General features: G+C 39.8%; 1 protein-coding gene across 4 annotated transcripts in view; it reads left to right on the plus strand.

The window, feature by feature from the left end:
• Window positions 1-21914, plus strand: part of arhgef39 (Rho guanine nucleotide exchange factor (GEF) 39) — a 251257-nt gene that overhangs the window by 127982 nt on the left and 101361 nt on the right. For 2 of the 4 annotated variants that reach the window (XM_058069021.1, XM_058069022.1), the window contains exon 3: window positions 15363-15482. The exons of 1 other annotated variant lie outside the window; for it this stretch is intronic. In XM_058069021.1, the coding sequence (XP_057925004.1) occupies window positions 15363-15482 (120 nt within the window). Of the gene's footprint in view, window positions 1-2255; window positions 2276-15362; window positions 15483-21914 lie in introns of those variants that run through there. One more of the 4 variants, XM_058069026.1, reaches the window with a different exon arrangement.

Genomic DNA, 21914 nt, shown 5'->3' on the forward strand with positions numbered 1-21914 from the left:
CAGATTAGGGCGCATGTGGGAGTGAATATTCAACTGGACTTTTCCAAAAAGGCATGCATCTTCTTTACTGTGTACCTGCTAGCAGCATTTCTGTTTGTATATCTGGCTATCATTTTAGGAGCGTTTAAAGGCTCAGTCACTAGACCCGAGGGAAAGGAAAATGAATGGAAAAAGGCATAGGGCAAAGTTTCAGCGCGGGGGGTCTGTATCGAACCCGGGCCATCTACCCACCATCCCCGCTGCATCCAATTTCAGCACCAGCACTTCCTGTTAAACCCCATCAAACAGACACACGGCAGCACAAAGGAAAACCTCATCTCCACGGGAAACTAATCCGCCGGTGTGTGCTGTAAGCCTGTCAGTTTTTTCCCTTTTTTTTATTGAAAGAAGTCATCACTCATTTTGCCAAAGATTAAAAGTATAGCTAAATTGAGAAAATCCGCTTAGGAATTCTGAATTTAAATACCGAGTTGGAGGGGCAGCCAGGAGAGATGCCAAGCCTTGTGAGGAACAGACAGGTATGGGAGGTGAGATAAATTGAAAATATACATATTTGTTTTTGGAGTTGGATTTTTCCATAACCATCAGACTGTTTTTCTTTTTTTTTTTTTTTTTTTGAGTGAAAGTGGTGGGAGTGGAAGCAGGAGGACTCCACATATGGCAGTTAAAAAAAGGCAAATAAAGACAACCTCACCTCACCACGAGCAGGTTCCTGATTGGAGATTTTGGCTGCGCGGACACGCATTTAAAATGACTTCCTGTGACTTTAATTGCCTTGCGGTTGGCAACAAGGTGCTTCAGCAGGGGGTTGCCGGCGACTTACCGGCTTGGCCTCGGAGGGCAGGGAAATGCGGGATCGCTACGATCTGCAGAACACTGCGGTGTGCTTTTACTGAGCGATAGGACAGTAAGACTCCATTCAGGAGAAGATTAACCCCAGATTGTCCTTTTATGGAAAATAACATTGGTATTTTTGAACACATACACATTCAATGAAGACTTGTTCTGTACAGTAATTAATTACTGCGATTAATTGGTTACAGACCCCAAGTAGAATTCAATATGTTTTTTAGTTCAATCATAGAAACCATGTGAGTGTGAATGGTTGTTTGTCTATATGTGCCCTTTGATTGGCCGGCGACCAGTCCAGGGTGTACCCCGCCTCTCGCCCCAAGACTGCTGGGATAGGCTCCAGCACCCCCCAATGAGGAAAAGCGGTAGAAAATGAATGAATGAATGAATCGTAGAAACCTGCTAACTTTCCAAGTACGATTTTTACCATTATTAGAGCCCTCCAGACATGAAATAACACCCCTATGGTCACCATTACACACATAATATCCTATAAACCATTATAATACCAATATAATATAAACCATTTATGACACACCGTATTTTCCGCACTATAAGGCACACCTGAATTTAAGGCGCCGTCTCAATTCCGGGGGTCTTTTTCTGTACTTATCACACCAGTTTGAGGCAGAGTGTCAAATGCAGGAGCAAACTTTATTTTCGTGTTCAACATGAAGGCGAAAGAAGAGCCCAAAAACGGCAAACAAAATGGTTCTTCCGACTGTCTGAAGCATTCGGGTGGCAACACCCTCAACTTTAATTAGTCCCAGGGTGAATGACTGTATGTACGAACCCCGAGCACTACACGCTCTACAAAAAACACAGGCTACGGAAGCAAAACAGTGAGTTTAGTTGAACTTTATTGTACTATTTATTAATACATTGACCATATTTTTCACCTACAATTCCATCAAAGTCATTATCTTCTGTATCTGAATTTTTATAATCAAACACGCCGGGTTCCCTCTAATCATTGTCGGAGTTAGGCTTGTTGTCAGGTGACTGTTTGGCAATGATGCCAGCTTTCACCAAAACTCGGAAAACAATTAAAGCAGATACCTTAGTGCAAGCATCCACTATCCACTCACGTATGGTGGCGGAAGTCGCCTGGCGCTGCTTCCGTGTCCGCCATCTTTCATCCATCGCTCACTTTAGGGCTAGTTTGTTATGTTGGAAACAATACAAAGTAGTTACTTCAAAATAAAAGCAGAGTATCATTACATATTGTATATTGCACTACAGCAACTAACAAAATGCACCCATTGTTTTGCACAAATGGAGGGAAACCATGTCAACAAACTGCCGCAGGTTCGACCCCCCACGTAATTTATTCCAATTAGGGCTTGCAACATTGATTGTGTTGCGTTTGTTCATCCTTGCAAGACTCCGATATCAAGTCAATCCACAAGAAGAAGACTTTTAGGTAAGCATAATACCATATATTTATTTATTTATGGTAACAATTTAATAATATATAAAAGCTCAATGGCATTTATATTATGCATAATAGTTTGAATATAATAAAGTCAATAGTACGTCATAACTAAACAAAAAGAAAAACTACTGGATTTCATTAAAATTTTTAGAATTTTTGCCCCTAAAGCCCTCCTGTGTCCAAGAACGTAAATATAATATAATATATATTATATTTAAATATAATAATATAATAATACATAAATATAACAATATCATCAATGTAACAATATGTAACAGGTTTAGAGACAGCTACTTCCCCCTGGCCATCAGACTGCTCAATGCCAAATAAGCCCCTCTACCTGCCCACACGCACAACCAAAACTTCATTCATTCATTCATTTTCTACCGCTTTTTCCTCACGAGGGTCGCGGGGGGTGCTGGAGCCTATCCCAGCTGTCTTCGGGCGTAAGGCGGGGTACACCCTAGACTGGTCGCCAGCCAATCACAGGGCACATATAGACAAACAACCATTCACACTCACATTCATACCTATGGACAATTTGGAGTCGCCAATTAACCTAGCATGTTTTTGGAATGTGGGAGGAAACCGGAGTACCCGGAGAAAACCCACGCATGCACGGGGAGAACATGCAAACTCCACACAGAGATGCCCAAGGGTGGAATTGAACCCTGGTCTCCTAGCTGTGAGGTCTGTGCGCTAACCCCTAGACCACCGTGCCGCCACCAAAACTTCAAATTATTGTTATTTATTCTAAATTATTTGTACAAATGACTGTTTACACTGTACATTGTTGTTCATATTTGGTGTCATCTATTTATTCTCCACATTATTATTTATTATTTATTATTTATTATTTATTATTTATTATTTATTATTTATTATTTATTATTTATTATTTATTATTTATTATTTATTATTTATTATTTATTATTTATTATTTATTATTTATTATTACACGTGAGCCAGGCAACGACATTTCACTGCTGTTATTGTGCAATGACAATAAAGAAAGTCTATGTCTATGTCGATATAAAAAACCCAAAATATGTATCTCATCATGCTAGTAGCAAATCTTGTGCATGAAGTCATCGTTGTTAGCCACATGCAAATGAATGCTCCGGCTTTTCCCGTGTCACATGTCCGCGGCGCTGTTCCAAACATAATGACGTCACTCCGTCTGAGATATTTCATGTACTATTCACAGAGCCTGTGTCTTAGGCGATAATTATGTCAGCTCCCAGACCAAATGATGTATTATTTATTTTTCAGTAACTTGGCTGCTCCCTCTGCCTCTAACGACTGGCTGAGATGTGTGCCCCTGGAGTGGTCATTAATCTGATTTCTGGTCAGCCCGGGCGCAGCCCCTATGATCCTGACCCAATCTCAGATCCTAATCCAAGGAGGAAGAGGGCTGCAGGCCAGGATTTGGAGGCCTTGGCTATCTCTCTCTATAATTGATAGCTTTTAGGCGATTATACCCTTCACATGATTATGATCTATAACGATGTATTGATTGGAGCGTACTGGTATCTTGCCAGGCGGCTTTTTTAACACCAAAGACACCAATCCTTTCCTTGCCAATCATCAAAATAATTTGGCTGCCATACAGGCACCTCCAAGTTGTATCATCGTTAGACGAACGGTCAGTGACTTAAGGGCGATTTAGGTATGCGCCCGCAAAGATGTTTTCACCGAAAGTGGACGTGTTTTTCAACCGGTCTTGCTCAAACTTTATAGACATGTGCTTGCCAGGCCCCTAAAGGTGCGTACTAAATTTTGTGTTGATTCGGCGAAACACCCTGTAGTAACAGTGGGGGTTTTGTAGAGTGCAATGAGAAATTGCAAGTCAATCCCACTTATTGGAGGACATTTTAACGCTATCACCAAAATGTGTTGTATTGGTCTATTTACCCCCCCCCCCCATACGGGTTCATACAAAAAAAAATCAGCCAAAGAAAGCAAAAAGAGTTAATCGTTCAATGATGGCTAAATTGCAGTCACACAACTGTTGTTTGTGACTGGTATTGGCCTTCCTGGTATTGGCCTTCCTGTTTTTGGCCTTGCTGGTATTGGGCTTCCTGGTATTGGGCTTCCTGGTATTGGCCTTCCTGGTATTAGCCTTCCTGGTATTAGCCTTCCTGTTTTTGGCCTTCCTGGTATTGGCATTCCTGTTTTTAGCCTTCCTGGTATTGGCCTTCCTGGTATTGGCCTTCCTGTTTTTGGCCTTCCTGGTATTGGCCTTCCTGTTATTGGCCTTCCTGGTATTGGCCTTCCTGGTATTGGCCTTCATGGTATTGGCCTTCCTGGTATTGGCCTTCCTGGTATTGGCCTTCCTGGTATTGGCCTTCCTGTTTTTGGCCTTCCTGTTTTTGGCCTTCCTGGTATTGGCCTTCCTGGTATTGGCCTTCCTGTTATTGGCCGTCCTGGTATTGGCCTTCCTGTTATTGGCCTTCCTGTTATTGGCCTTGCTGGTATTGGCCTTCCTGGTATTGGCCTTCCTGGTATTGGCATTCCTGTTTTTAGCCTTCCTGGTATTGGCCTTCCTTGTATTGGCCTTCCTGGTATTGGCCTTCCTGTTTTTGGCCTTCCTGTTATTGGCCTTCCTGGTATTGGCCTTCCTGGTATTGGCCTTCCTGTTTTTGGCCTTCCTGGTATTGGCCTTCCTGGTATTGCCCTTCCTGGTATTGGCCTTCCTGTTTTTTGCCTTCCTGGTATTGGCCTTCCTGGTATTGGTCGTCCTGGTATTGGCCTTCCTGGTATTGGCCTTCCTGTTTTTAGCCTTCCTGGTATTGGCCTTCCTGTTTTTGGCCTTCCTGGTATTGGCATTCCTGTTTTTAGCCTTCCTGGTATTGGCCTTCCTGGTATTGGCCTTCCTGGTATTGGCCTTCCTTGTATTGGCCTTCCTGTTATTGGCCTTCCTGGTATTGGTGTTCCTGGTATTGGCCTTCATGGTATTGGGCTTCCTGGTATTGGGCTTCCTGTTTTTGGCCTTCCTGGTATTGACCTTCCTGGTATTGGCCTTGCTGGTATTGGCCTTCCTGGTATTGGCCTTCCTGGTATTGACCTTCCTGGTATTGGCCTTCCTGGTATTGGCCTTCCTGGTAATGGCCTTCCTGGTATTGGCCTTCCTTGTATTGGCCTTCCTGTTTTTGGCCTTCCTGTTATTGGCCTTCCTGGTATTGGTGTTCCTGGTATTGGCCTTCATGGTATTGGGCTTCCTGGTATTGGGCTTCCTGTTTTTGGCCTTCCTGGTATTGGCCTTCCTGGTATTGGCCTTCCTGTTTTTGGCCTTCCTGGTGTTGGCTTCCTGGTATTGGCCTTCCTGTTTTTGGCCTTCCTGGTATTGACCTTCCTGTTTTTGGCCTTCCTGGTATTGGCCTTCCTGGTATTGGCCTTCCTGGTATTGGCCTTCCTGGAATTGGCCTTCCTGTTTTTGGCCTTCCTGGTATTATTGGCCTTCCTGGTATTGGTCATCCTGGTATTAGCCTTCCTGGTATTGGCCTTCCTGGTATTGGCCTTCCTGGTATTGGCCTTCCTGTTATTGGCCTTCATGGTATTGGCCTTCCTGTTATTGGCCTTCCTGGTATTGGCCTTCCTGGTATTGGGCTTCCTGGTATTGGCCTTCCTGGTATTGGCCTTCCTGGTATTGGCCTTCCTGGTATTGGCGTTCCTGGTATTGGCCTTCCTGGTAATGGCCTTCCTGTTATTGGCCTTCCTGGTATTGGCCTTCCTGGTATTGGCCTTTCTGGTATTGGCCTTCCTGGTATTGGCCTTCCTGGTATTGGCCTTCCTGTTATTGGCCTTCCTGGTATTGGCCTTCCAGGTATTGGCCTTCCTGGTATTGGTCTTCCTGGTAATGGCCTTCCTGTTATTGGCCTTCCTGGTATTGGCCTTCCTTGTATTGGCCTACCTGGTATTGGCGTTCCTGTTATTGGCTTTCCTGGTATTGGCTTTCCTGGTATTGGCCTTCCTGTTTTTGGCCTTCCTGGTATTGGCCTTCCTGTTTTTAGCCTTTCTGGTATTGGCCTTCCTGGTATTGGCCTTCCTGGTATTGGCCTTCCTGGTATTGGCCTTCCTGGTATTGGCCTTCCTATTTTTGGCCTTCCTGGTATTGGCGTTCCTGGTATTGGCGTTCCTGGTATTGGCGTTCCTGGTATTGGCCTTCCTGGTAATGGCCTTCCTGGTATTGGCCTTCCTGGTAATGGCCTTCCTGGTATTGACCTTCCTTGTATTGGCCTTCCTGTTATTGGCCTTCCTGGTATTGGCCTTCCTGGTATTGGCTTTCCTGTTTTTGGCCTTCCTGTTTTTGGCCTTCCTGTTTTTGGCCTTCCTGGTATTGGCCTTCCTGGTATTTTCCCTGGTATTTGGGTGGGTGTTATCATTAAGGCTCCAAGTAATGGGAGTTCCTTACTGAAAAGCCTTAGAAAAGCAGACATGACATTTGCCAACGAGCGCTGTTATGATTTGCAGGTAAAATAACATTTATGTTATATATTCAGTCAAGGTCACAGTACACTCAGTCATTAAAAGTGTAATGATGAAAGAAAGTGTTGATTTCTATTTGGAAGCAGTGAAAAGTCAACATTTTCAAGGCAACGTGTATTAAATAAACATTTTCCTATCATATATGCCGCTAAAAGTCTTTATCTCTTAAAGTTGGCTCACTTTATCCCATTTACCGTAGTCCTTACTTGCGTCCCCACTTTATTAAGACAACAAAGTTCCTAGCCTATCCAACACATATTTTTAACCGCTTCACCTTGTCACTTGTTCTTCATCTGCCAACACGGTTACTCCTTATCTCCCCCAACAATGCCCCCGACTTTAATGGCCCTATCCATCATAACTTGGACTTCAGTGGCTACGAGTTTTTCCCAACGTCCAATCTAAACGTGTCCCAGTGCATCTGCTCAGGGAAACAAGGACAGCGGTACTTGCGGGTCTCTGAGCGTAGATCCAATCCAAAACGGGAACAACAACGGCAAATCAAGATGGATCAGGTTTAGACTTGGGAGGGTCTTAAAATGCTGGTGTACATAAAACGGCCAGTTCAGGAATTGCAGTTTTTGCTCTTGTTATGGATCTAGTTCTGTGTCGGGCTAATTGAGTCATACATTCAAATAAGTCTGTTTTCTAAATGGCCCATAACCATGTTGACCACGCCCATCGGTCTTCATTCTGCTCCTTAAACTAAACTCAGACTAATTGGGGCGAGGATAACTAAACTTAAACAGGATAACTAATTGAGGCGAGGATAACTAAACTTAAACAGGATAACTTATTGGGGCAAGGATAACTAAACTTAAACAGGATAACTAATTGAGGCGAGGATAACTAAACTTAAACAGGATAACTAATTGAGGCCAGGATAACTAAACTTAAACAGGATAACTAATTGAGGCGAGGATAACTAAACTTAAACAGGATAACTAATTGGGACAAGGATAACTAAACTTAAACAGGATAACTAAACTTAAACAGGATAACTAATTGGGGCAAGGATAACTAAACTTAAACAGGATAACTAAACTTAAACAGGATAACTAATTGGGGCAAGGATAACTAAACTTAAACAGGATAACTAAACTTAAACAGGATAACTAATTGAGGCCAGGATAACTAAACTTAAACAGGATAACTAATTGAGGCCAGGATAACTAAACTTAAACAGGATAACTAATTGAGGCCAGGATAACTAAACTTAAATAGGATAACTAATTAAGGCAAGGATAACTAAACTTGAACAGGATAACTAATTGGGGTGAGGATAACTAAACTTAAACAGGATAACTAATTGAGGCAAGGATAACTAAACTTAAACAGGATAACTAATTGAGGCGAGGATAACTAAACTTAAACACGATAACTAAACTTAAACAGGATAACTAATTGAAGCAAGGTTAACTAAACTTAAACAGGATAATTAATTGAGGCAAGGATAACTAAATTTAAACACGATAACTAAACTTAAACGGGATAACTAATTGAGGCAAGGTTAACTAAACTTAAACAGGATAATTAATTGAGGCAAGGATAACTAAATTTAAACACGATAACTAAACTTAAACGGGATAACTAATTGAGGCAAGGATAACTAAACTTAAACACGATAACTAAACTTAAACAGGATAACTAATTGAGGCAAGGATAACTAAACTTAAACAGGATAACTAATTGGGGCAAGGATAACTAAACTTAAACAGGATAACTAAACTTAAACAGGATAACTAATTGAGGCAAGGATAACTAAACTTAAACAGGATAACTAAACTTAAACAGGATAACTCATTGAGGCAAGGATAACTAAACTTAAACAGGATAACTAATTGGGGCAAAGATAACTAAACTTAAACAGAATAACTAATTGGGGCGAGGATAACTAAACTTAAACAGGATAACTAATTGGGGCGAGGATAACTAAACTTATACAGGATAACTAAACTTAAACAGGATAACTAAACTTAAACAGGATAACTAATTGAGGCAAGGATAACTAAACTTAAACAGGATAACTAAACTTAAACAGGATAACTAATTGAGGCAAGGATAACTAAACTTAAACAGGATAACTAAACTTAAACAGGATAACTAATTGGGGCAAGGATAACTAAACTTAAACAGGGAAACTAATTGAGGCCAGGATAACTGAACTTAAACAGGATAACTAAACTTAAACAGGATAACTAAACTTAAACAGGATAACTAATTGAGGCCAGGATAACTAAACTTAAATAGGATAACTAATTAAGGCAAGGATAACTAAACTTGAACAGGATAACTAATTGGGGTGAGGATAACTAAACTTAAACAGGATAACTAATTGAGGCAAGGATAACTAAACTTAAACAGGATAACTAATTGGGGCAAGGATAACTAAACTTAAACAGGATAACTAATTGAGGCGAGGATAACTAAACTTAAACACGATAACTAAACTTAAACAGGATAACTAATTGAAGCAAGGTTAACTAAACTTAAACAGGATAATTAATTGAGGCAAGGATAACTAAATTTAAACACGATAACTAAACTTAAACGGGATAACTAATTGAGGCAAGGTTAACTAAACTTAAACAGGATAATTAATTGAGGCAAGGATAACTAAATTTAAACACGATAACTAAACTTAAACGGGATAACTAATTGAGGCAAGGATAACTAAATTTAAACACGATAACTAAACTTAAACGGGATAACTAATTGAGGCAAGGTTAACTAAACTTAAACAGGATAATTAATTGAGGCAAGGATAACTAAATTTAAACACGATAACTAAACTTAAACGGGATAACTAATTGAGGCAAGGATAACTAAACTTAAACACGATAACTAAACTTAAACAGGATAACTAATTGAGGCAAGGATAACTAAACTTAAACAGGATAACTAATTGGGGCAAGGATAACTAAACTTAAACAGGATAACTAAACTTAAACAGGATAACTAATTGAGGCAAGGATAACTAAACTTAAACAGGATAACTAAACTTAAACAGGATAACTAATTGAGGCGAGGATAACTAAACTTAAACAGGATAACTAAACTTAAACAAGATAACTAAACTTAAACAGGATAACTAATTGAGGCGAGGATAACTAAACTTAAACAGGATAACTAAACTTAAACAGGATAACTAATTGAGGCGAGGATAACTAAACTTAAACAGGATAACTAAACTTAAACAGGATAACTAATTGGGGCAAGGATAACTAAACTTAAACAGGATAACTAATTGAGGCCAGGATAACTAAACGTAAACAGGATAACTAAACGTAAACAGGATAACTAAACTTAAACAGGATAACTAATTGAGGCCAGGATAACTAAACTTAAACAGGATAATTAATTGAGGCAAGGATAACTAAACTTAAACAGGATAACTAAACTTAAACAGGATAACTAATTGAGGCCAGGATAACTAAACTTAAACAGGATAATTAATTGAGGCAAGGATAACTAAACTTAAACAGGATAACTAAACTTAAACAGGATAACTAATTGAGGCCAGGATAACTAAACTTAAACAGGATAACTAATTGAGGCCAGGATAACTAAACTTAAACAGGATAACTAATTGGGGCAAGGATAACTAAACTTAAACAGGATAACTAAACTTAAACAGGATAACTAATTGAGGCGAGGATAACTAAACTTAAACAGGATAACTAAACTTAAACAGGATAACTAATTGGGGCAAGGATAACTAAACTTAAACGTGATAACTAATTGAGGTGAGGATAACTAAATTGTAAACAGTTGACCCTTGACGTAGCCACTAGTTGCTGAATCATGGTAAAAAATCCAAGGTCAAACTCGGATATCTCGGACCCAAATCTCTTCATGCGGCAAACAATGAAGGAATGAAAGAACAGAAGCACTTGATTCCGAGGTGATTTTTTTTCCGCCTGTGTCTTAATCTTCACTGAGTGACTGTCATCACCCCCCAGCAGTAATTAGGTCTGGACTCTGGACAACAACAGACGGGGTCTAGCTCTCCTTGAGAAGCAAATTACCTTTAGCTTATGGTAAGCAATATTCCGTGCCAGGCAACTTTTACTGCTGATTAGCAATTAGCCCAAACTAGCGGCAGCCGAAGCGCTAATGTTTAATTTGCTCCTCTAATGATATACGGCGTCGGGTTGGAGCTGGGTCGGGAGTGGGGGGGATGGAGGTAGTCTCGGAAACATATGGATTTCTACTTAATTCCTTTTCATTTATGACCTGACAGGCCCCGCAGGTAGGAAAGGGAGGAAATTTCTTAGCGATTAGTAATGGCTGCTCCTCAAAGGGGAGGCAGCAGGCGAATGCTAAAAAGGTGCACACACACACACACACACACACACATTCACAGAATTACTGTCTCATTCCGGGCCTTTCCCGGCACATTCACTTGCTCAATTATTCACAGTGAAGTTTGAATAATAACAGCGTTTTCTCTGTGAAAACAGAGTGATTACTGCGCTCGTCTCCTCCTTCTGTTAGGGGAAGCAGTTGTTGCGAATACCTGGAGAGCTATTACAGGGAGCCCTCCGGTAAATGGATTGCGGCACACTGTCATGATGATAATGTTGTTTCGGCTACCAAGCCCACGGCTGGCGTAAGCACCGGGATGAAATAAATAAAGTGACATTAATGGGCGTCTAAACATCTTAATGAAGTGATGCAGTAGCGTACGGCAATAAAGATGATTTGTTATCTGTAGAAGCAGTTATTACCTCCAGGTAATAAGGCGCTTTTGTCGGTGGCTCGGTACGTGTGGCGTACAAAAACCCTACCGCTGATTTCCATGAAAGTTTGTGCATGGGCGGCGCATGGGCACAGCTTCAACTCATTGCATTTTGGAATAAAAATGACAGAGAGAATAGTGATATTGGGAATAGTGGGAATAGTTTATTTCCCCAAATACCGTTGGTGCTTGGGTTACCGACCGTTTCCATGACGAGACTGTGATGTAAGTTGAATTTTCAGTTGAAAACAAAGATTACATTTTCTCCCACCAGATATCCTCGTAACAGTGCACAGAATCCATGACCCCCTGGCAATCATTAGCATTCAAAATACGTATTTATTAAGGATGTTCCAATCAAGGTTTTATACTGATCCTCATAATCCATGAGTAAAATTGGTCAACATCGATACCAATACCGATACGGGTTTGCCCACCTTTGCTGGGTCCCTCCAGCTTCAGCTCCACGGAAAGGGAGCTGAAGCTTAATTTAATTTAATTTAATTTAATTTAATTTAATTTAATTTAATTTAATTTAATTTAATTTAATTTAATTTAATTTAATTTAATTTAATTTAATTTAAGTTTAAAAAATATTTAAAAAAATATTTAATAAATATTTTTAAAAATATTTAAAAAATTAAAAAATAATGAGCAAGGTCAGCCCATCAGCTGCTGAAATCCGTGCTGGGGAGGTACTCATCCCGAAATATTTCCCCACACTTGCAAATCCGGTGGGTTGACATCGGGTCTGCAGGGTGCAAAACGTATACCAATCTCACAAAGACAGGAAGTCCCACACAGTGCCGACATGGCTGTTCTGAATGCTGCAGCCTGGGTCAGAGGGGATCGGACGATATTAATTAGGGATGAGCCGGATACTCGTGTATCGAGTATAGCGAGTATCCATTACAGATAATTAATTTTTGCTGAATACGAGTACGAAACGAGTACATTTCGTCGTTATCTGTATTGATGATTAAATATTTTGTATTCACTCTTGACGCTCTGTGATTGGCCGGTCATACACAACAACCGCCTCTCCTTAGACGGACTCTGCAAAAACGGCGAGTGTTGCGTTGGTGTCACCGCCTCCACATGATCAGCTCGCATTTTTTGCGCTTTGTTTATAGTTACTTGGTAAGGTTGTCCCGTATTATTCCATGACGTCATCATAAAACAGGCATACGACTAATTTTGTTCATTTTCAGTGGGCAGTACACAGACAGTGGTAACCGTAACCGACTGAACGCCGCATTGACAGGCCACAACATTAGGTCGTATGCACGTTGCCAAATAAGACCTTGCTTGTTGGAGGACTGCCGCTCTTTTAGATCCCAATACCTTGTTTACTGCAGAGACTCTGGCCTTGTTTGCAAACACAAGTAGGCAGTGTCAGAGGAGGCTCCGCCGGCTCCCACAGGGCCACCATAATCTAGGGCGGGTTTCCTCTTTAAACTAAAATGTGCCGGGAGGCTGGACTCGACAAATCAGGTGCACCGGACTAATCTCTGGTGGGCCGTGTCTGGAGCAGGGGCTTGTTAAAAAGTGCAACGGGCGCATGGGAATAACCCCACTCCCCTCGGGGTTAGGGACTCCTCCTCTCTAATGAAGGGGCAGGATGAGGCTCGTTATGTGCTGTTGCCTGGTATTCTGTCGGCTCGGCGGCCACTTTCTCACTCCCGCCTTACCAGCAGTTGTGAGGCAACAATCAAGCCGCCGTTCTGAGCTTTTCTCTTGTGCTTCAAATTGTTCTAGATATTGCAGAGGGGAGTGATTTAGGAGTTGAGACAAATGGAGGGGCCGCTGGTGAACATCCACTGTTTGGACAGCTGCAATGTTAGATAGCCGTGATAACAATAAGACTAGTCTAGTGGGTCATTAGAGCTCTAACGCTAACCATCACTCTCACACTGGACCTGTTGGAGGATATTTTGAAAGAGCGGACCATGGGAAATCAGTGCATGGTCCATTCAGATGTATTTTCTCTTCTCTGTAGAAGAAGCAAGAAAGAATTTAATTACAGTGAAATTTATGTCAACCGACTCTTCAGGTCCCGATCATTCGTGTTCTTAAGTCATTGTCAACAAATACGGTCAACCACTTTTGTCAATATCAAATTTGAGTCCCAAAGGGGTCATTTCTATGAACTTAATAAACTGAGTGGGGAAGAAGGACAAAGTAAGAAGCCAAAATTGCACCACTTCCACATGGAAAGGGAGGAGGCCTTTTGTTGGCCATGGCTTGCTCAATGCACTGCTTAAGTCAAAGGTCTCAAACTCAATTTACCTAGGGGCCACTGGAGCTAGGGTCTGGGCAAAGCTGGGCCGCATCAGGTTTTGCAAAAAAAAACAAAAAAAAAACGCATTTATTAAAAACAGAAAAATATACAAACTTTTTCAGTGCTTTGGTTCCGATTTTCTACAATAAAAGCTCTGATAAAACATTCCACTGTTATCAAATATCTTCATTTTTATTTTTCTGCACAAAATAAGATGAAAAATAAATAAACAAATCAAGAATAAAGAAAATCAATCAATCAGTAATAAATAAATAAATATAATAATAATAATAAAACGGCAAATAATACAAACTTAAGAAACCACATATAGTTGGTGGGTAGACAAATTATTTTTTTCATATTAAAATGAACAAAGCATTATTAGAGCCCTGTAGACATGACAAAACACGACTATAGTCACATTTATACTCTTTTTATTTACAACATATTGCGCAACTGCAGGGTCTTGAGACACATGCTAACTCGCAAACTAGAGAGCTAGCCACCTAAACGGTAGCCTTCAAGTTATTTCCTTTCAACTTAAATAGCCAAAAATTTACCACTTCCACACGGATAGGGAGGATAACTATTAACAGTTATTTAACCTTTAACATGAACATGAATCAAACGTAATAATTTTTTCTGGGTACATGATAACATACAGCATCCATATCAAACTTGCGCGGGCCCGCACTAACATTAAACTTTCATATCAAGGCGGGGGCCTCAAACTAGTGTCCTGCGGGCCACATTTGGCCCGCGGGCCGCGTGTTTGAGACCCCTGACTTAAGTCGACGTAAACTTAGATGGTCATAAAATGTGAGATTTTGTGGGTTGTTTGGGGGGCCCTGTGTGAAACAGTGAATAACTAATAACTGGTTGGGTCCCTCCGTATGGGCGACTCCCAAGACAAAAACCCCCGCTGAACAAAAGACTCATTAATTTTGCCAGAAAAACACCTTGATGATTGCCAAGACCTTTGGGGAAATACTCAGAATAAAAATACTCACATAATGTGTGTCCCGGTGTAAAAGTAACGCCACTTTTCAGATAAGGTAAAATATGGTGGTGGTAGTGTGATGATCTGGGTGTTTTTTTCTGCTGTGATTAATGGAACCATGTATTCTGCTGTCTATCAAAATATCCTGAAGGAGTATGTTGGGCTATCTGCTCCTGACCTCAAGCTTAAACCAACTTGAGTTCTACAGCAGGACTATGATCCAAAACACACCGCGTGGCCGAGTGAAAACCCTGACCCGAATCCTATTACGATGCTGTGGTATGAGTATAAGTATATTTTTAGTTTTTAGGGTTTTTGTTTTTTTAAGAAGAAATACTTGTACCATAAACAATGCAACATATATGTTAGTAACATCACAAATTTTTGAGTCATTATTAGAAAAAAACGTGTTTTCTATGTGTTACCCTTGGGTCTAAGTTCTTTGGAGTCGTTCAAAGATTTTTTGTTTTTTTGTCCAGTACACACTAAATTACAAGAGTTGTTTATGTAGCTCCTGTGCAAGCTGATAAAGGATGTTATTTTTCCTTCTATCCCCTTTTCAAAGTCTAGAGACACAAACTTTCCCCAACCCGTGTAGCGGGTTTGCCCAGACTCAGGGGAAAGACAACATGGAGTCGGTGGGGGAACGCTCACTCATCTCTCGCACGGAAAAAAAGACTGACAGGTAACTAGTTCAAAGCTTTCTTCAGCTTTCCTCTAGAGTAGAATTTCAATGCTTCAGTTTTATTTTTCCACCTCTCTGACACAGGCTGTTTTTTTTTTTTTTGCGTATGATTGTAAGCCCCTCAAAAGATGCAGCTGACCATTGGTGAATTGAGATGAACATGAAAAGTCGTAATAGCAACAACCTGAGCCAGGAATTTTACAGTAGAAGCATTTTCTTGTACCGTCTTTGGAAAACACGCGTTCAAAATACTTGTTGGGTATACACACAAGAGAATTACAGGGAATTACACATTTTTCATATGTGTACCCAGGTATATACTGTACCATGTAGCGTAGTGTATTACAGAGTTTTTCAAGGTGTTGACAATAGGGGAGATAACAATATTCATTGCCTAACAAAAAAATCCATCATGTATGTACAGCTTCCAGCTTCCTACATGGATAGTTGGCTCATGTCTTTATTTAAAAATAATAATAATTTAAAAAAAATAATGCATAAGGCTAAAAACAACCAATTAACTAAAAATGTCATCCAATACTTCTCTACAAGAGAGGAGAAATATGATCTCAGGGAAGAAGTACATTTGAAACACGTCTATGCTAGGACTACGTTAGCGTTAGCATAGCATTTCAGTATGTGGAATCAAACTATGGAATGGATTGAGTAAGGGAATCAAACAATGCACAACGATGAGCCAATTCAAGAAACAATACAAGCAGTTGATGTTTGCTAAATCCAAGGATGAAGAGTCTTGAACCAGTCATGATGTGCTATATATATCACTATATTGACACGCACTATGGTACACATTATGGCATTGGATGCTCATATCACCGAGTACTTCGGTACGGGACAAAAACTAGAAAAAAAAAAACTAAAAAAAAAACATTAAATTATATTATGAAAGCAGGAAGTGAACAAATGTAACAGTTACTGATTGTAAAAGTACCAGATGGAGGGGTAGGATTTAATAAGCTTTGCTTCTTCCTACTCCTTTTGGACATGTGGAACCATTACCATTACCATATTTTACAATGTGTAGTGAAGCCTTTTGGTGTTTTTTTTTTCTTTTCGTGTATGCTTGTGGTATGAATTGTGCGCCTCCTTCCTCATGGGAGATGATCGATTTTTCTCGTAAGGTATCACTGTTAGTACGTGATTCAAATAGAAATGGTCAAAATTCTGTTAATTTTCAAATGGTGGCCAAAAGGGATTAGTAAGTCATCAAAAACATGCTAGGTTAATTAGCGACTCCAAATTGTCCATAGGTATGAATGTGAGTGTGAATGGTTGTTTGACTATATGTGCCCTGTGATTGGCTGGGGACCAGTCCAGGGTGTACCCCAGCTGGGATAGGCTCCAGCATGTCTGTTACCCTCGTGAGGATAAGCGGTACAGAAAATGGATGGATGGAAAAAGGGGGACATGAACTTCCTGTTCTATCTTTATATCATGAGTTATTACAGGCGGCTTCATCATGAAATAGTACGGGTTAAATATATAGTGTCAATGGGGCCAGTGGTTGTCACGGCAATATACCAAGGGCGTGTACCGGATGACGCCCCCCACTACACACCCATGTACGTATACGAGGGTGTTTACGTATCCTTTGAAACCGCGGCTGCGCTCAGCAAATACACTTTTGCGGTGCCAACGCGGATATCCTCACCTCAGGTTCAATCCACCCAGAGCTGTGTTTGACTTCGGGGTCAAAGCTGTGGGGGCCATCTTTGTTATCAGCTGCTGAATACCCACGGGCTGCACCCGCAGGAGCCCGGGATGGAGGTCCACTGTGATAAGGAAAGGTTAGTCTGCTCCAACCGTTTTGATGCCAGAGGCTCGGTCAACATGTCAATCAGGCGCTACAATATTAACATTAATTTACCATGTAGAGCAATTAGTATATACATAATTCGGACTTAAGATAGCAACATGTTTTGAATGTCAAGGGCGTTTTAAAGGTCATGCAATGGATTTCAGTGATTTGGCCGAGAAGCCTCAAATCTTAAGCTACGTAAGCAGTTACTCTCATTAAAATGGACAAAAGATCCCAATAGGAACGTCAATGAAGACAGGAGTTCCTGTTTTAGGTGAAATGTACTTTGAATCAATTTCATACGAATCATTACATTACCTCGTTATATCAGGAATATATAAAATAAAGGCTGAATGCGGAGAAGTTATCACACGCTCCACAAAACTTATAACCGCTGTTTTTGCTCACATTTTCCATGAGACGACCTCGAAAACTTTTTCTATGTTCACAAAAGGCCTATTTTTGCCAAACTTTGTGAACAACTTGAGTGTTGGTGAGAACATCTCATTTGCAGAGATAATGCAACCACCAAGATGCTGGTTAGACAGCATTATTATTATTATTATAATTATCGCACAGGTGTGCCTTAGGCTGGCCACAATAAAAGGCCTGTGCCTTGGGCGTGACACTATTTTATTCAAATACAGTGTACGCCAGGGGTGCTCACACTTTTTCAGCATGCGAGCTACTTTTAAAATGACCGAGTCAAAATGATCTACCCACTACAAAAATGCAAAACATCTATTTATTTTCAAATGTATTGAGGATTATTTGTACGTACAATGTATGTTGATGTACCTTACATAACCAAATGAGCCAATATTGCAAAACACACATAATTAACTATTAAATTTTTTTTGTAATTACCTGAGTTTACTTTGATGACTTGCACTGAATTGAACCAGCCAGGGATGCATAGTCCGGACAGTAGCTGCTGATAGCCAGCCTCAAGCACACTTCCAAATGTTTATCAGTCATGGATAATATCCGTATCATAATATCCGTATAATATTCCATATCCGTATGGAAGTGATATGTTTTTGCCTTTTTACTTGGTCCAGTTTTTGCCTTTTTACTTGGTCCAGCTCCTTCACTCATTTTAGTGACCATAAACTTTAGCGAGGGCTTAAAATCTGACGCAATTCGCCAACTAGCTTAGCACTTTGCATCGTTGTTTACGCATGAGCGGTGACCTAAAGGTCAAAATTCAGTTGTCATCTGACTGGTTGTCCTGTATGTCAATCAAGTAACGGGGATGGATGATAGGCTGACATCGTAAGTTCTGCTGCACTTAGAGACGTTGTTTGATTTGATTGGTCGCCCGAAGGGCAACATTCAGTTGTCATCTGAATGGCTGCCCTGTATATCAATCAAGTGACGGCATTGATGCTGGGATGATATTTTTTTAATGTCACGCCGCGATCGACCAGTACCACCTCCGCGATCGACCGGTAGATCGCGATCGACTTAATGAGCACCCCTGGTGTACGCCAATCCAGAGCATCCCACATTTGGGATACCATACAAGAACTTGGATGTTTCCAGCGTCCATGTGGTTTTCTACATGGGAAAAAATACCATCAATAAAATACACCTGAGCTCCTTATTCATAATATACGCCTTCCCACGCCATAACCCCGCCATCACCACGGGCCAACGTTGACATCGGTAAACCACTCACCCACTCTGCCGTCTGTCGTGTACATGGAAATCCATGATTCATCCGTGAAGAGAACTCCACTCCAAGCTGAGCATTTACCCACTCAAGTCAGGTGGAGATTTGGATGAAGATGACGAATATGCATATGAGCGTCCCTGAGGTGCTTTCTTACAGACCGGCAACCCCATTGTTGGGTGGTCTCTGATTATCTTGGACGTGAAGATGCTGAATGTGGAGGTCCTGGGTTCAGTTCATGAAAGATGGGAGCAAAAACGGTGTTGCCTTTAGGGGGGTGTCTTCGAATAAGAATTTTCATAATCCGATCTGATTCGTCGAGTCGCACTTTTTTCAAGAGCAAAGCTAACGTTGATGCTGACAAATAAACAGATCACATTTCATGACTTTTTCCACCTGAAAGAACAGGTTAAAAGACTGGGATGAATAAATCAACACGCTAGGTGTGCAACAACAGTACCTTTATTTATTTAGTGACACAGAAAGCAAGACAAATAAAAGCGGAATATGGTCGCTGTCGGGAGACATCAGAAAGGTGCGCATGGAATGGGAACATGACTTGAAAAACAATACCTCGCTATAATTGTCAGTCAGCGGCCTAATTGCCTTAAAATTCACTGTCGGCGTGATCGCCTTAGCTGTTTTCGATGTTGCTTGTTGTCGCGTGTTATGTAAGAAGCTGCCGACACGAGTTGCACTTCACTTTCAGGAGTCATTTCACATTTTTTCTACATACTTCCGCAGTAATTATGAGCCATTACGTCTGTACATGTTGACTGATAAGATAAGATAAGATGAGATAAGATATGCCTTTATTCGTCCCTCAGTGGGGAAATTTGCATTGCACTGCGGCAAGAGTACAGAATCAGTTCAGCAGTACAAAATACACAATATAGAAAAATAAACAATATAAACAGCCCAAGTATTAACAAAATCAACAGTTTTTCCCAGAGTTATATACAAATACAGTATGCAGATAATATGAAACCAGATGAGATATCTATACACTGAGATCTTGAGTTAAAGTGAGTTTAAAGTGAGTTAATATGAGGCATTATAGAAATACTTCACATAGAACTTAGTATATTTATATACTTCAAAAAAATAAATAAATTAAACTACATTAAATTAAATTAAATTAAATTAAATTAAATTAAATTAAATTAAATTAAATTAAATTAAATTAAATTAAATTAAATTAAATTAAATTAAATTAAATTAAATATTTAAAAAAAAATAATGAGCAAGGTCAGCCCATCAACACAAACGAGCGAATAAAAAAAGAACTTAGTATATTGCATTTAGAGCCCTTAATATTGAATATGGAGGTTTATAGACAGTATGCAGATAATATGAAACCAGATGAGATATCTATACACTGAGATCTTGAGTTAAAGTGAGTTTAAAGTGAGTTAATATGAGGCATTATGGAAATACTTCACATAGAACTTAATATATTTATATACTTCAAAAAAAAATGAAATTAAATGAAATTAAATTAAATTAAATTAAATTAAATTAAATTAAATTAAATTAAATTAAATTAAATTAAATTAAATTAAATTAAATTAAATTAAATTAAATTAAATTAAAAAAATATTTAAAAAATTAAAAAATAATGAGCAAGGTCAGCCCATCAACACAAACGAGCGAAGAAAAAAAAAAAAGAACTTAGTATATTGCATTCAGAGCCCTTAATATTGCACATGGAGGTTGATCAGATATTGCACAGTGAATGGAGTCTGGAGTAACTATACTGAATGTAAAAAACAAAGTAAAACAAAGTGAAGCGGTTGATTTTATTAATGCGTGGTAAACATAGGTCTTCTGTTAAAGACAACATTTTCAATTCTTTATTAGCACAAATTAGGCTTTTTTTAGGAGCAAAATAGGGTAGTTGCAACAAAAACAAAGACATCCCAAGTAACAATGTATGTCGGAATGGTTAGTTCTTGTAGTTCATGCAGGGGCGTTAGGGGGTTCACATTTTTCAGAATTACCTTGTTCCATTTTAATGCATTTTTTTGTTTTGTTTACCTTGTCAAAGCAACTGAATGACCTTTAACCTGGCTTCAATTTTGTGGACCTGGGTGTGGCCCATTTTTTATTATCCCTATATAGTTACTTTTTACTTTGTATAAACATAGAAAAAAATCGTAAAAACATTGCATTTTAATACCTTTTTTAACACTAATATTAATGGAATACTGATTCTGTATCAACAATGTAACAGAATGAACAACACAACAACAAAAACACACATAGACTGTATAAAACACAGAATCAGAAATCATTTTGTCATTTTTATTATTCTTTTTTAACAATACCATCTGGACCTCACAGCGTCTGCCCCCCCAAAAAATTCTGTCCCTTGGATGAATGTACCCGAGTACCTGCTGTGTAACAATACAAAACAATATAAACAAACAACAAAACACATAGATATTTGTGAAGGTAAACATAGAAGAAACCTGAAAATGATGGATCTTATCATATGGTATCGATACGATACAGGTATCGATACCACTAGGTCCTATCCGGGAACCCCAAACATCCACACAAAGCAGTATCCGTCTTTTAACGACCGCACCCTCCTTCCCCCAAACACTCTGTTATTCTTGATTAACCGTAAACGAGCAAATATTTTCCCAGTGTTGGCCAGGTTAGATCCCCATTTAATTAAACTGGCTCATTATGTTTCTCTCTGATTAGTGGAGGAGAATCAATTATTCAATTCACAAACAGGAGCTGGAGGTGCACAACGAGCTACTCGTTTAATTCCAAGGACACTAATTAGCTACAAAGCAAGCAGTAACTTTCCCTCTATTTTCCTTCCCCTTTCTTTTTTTTTTTTTCCAATTACCACGCAGGAAGGACATTTAAAGCACGGTAGGAAGAACGGCATGCTGTGGGTGGGTAAGGCTGTGACTAGGGATGG

The sequence above is a fragment of the Doryrhamphus excisus genome, chromosome 3, assembly GCF_030265055.1.
Source record: "Doryrhamphus excisus isolate RoL2022-K1 chromosome 3, RoL_Dexc_1.0, whole genome shotgun sequence".
Lineage (NCBI taxonomy): Eukaryota > Metazoa > Chordata > Actinopteri > Syngnathiformes > Syngnathidae > Doryrhamphus > Doryrhamphus excisus.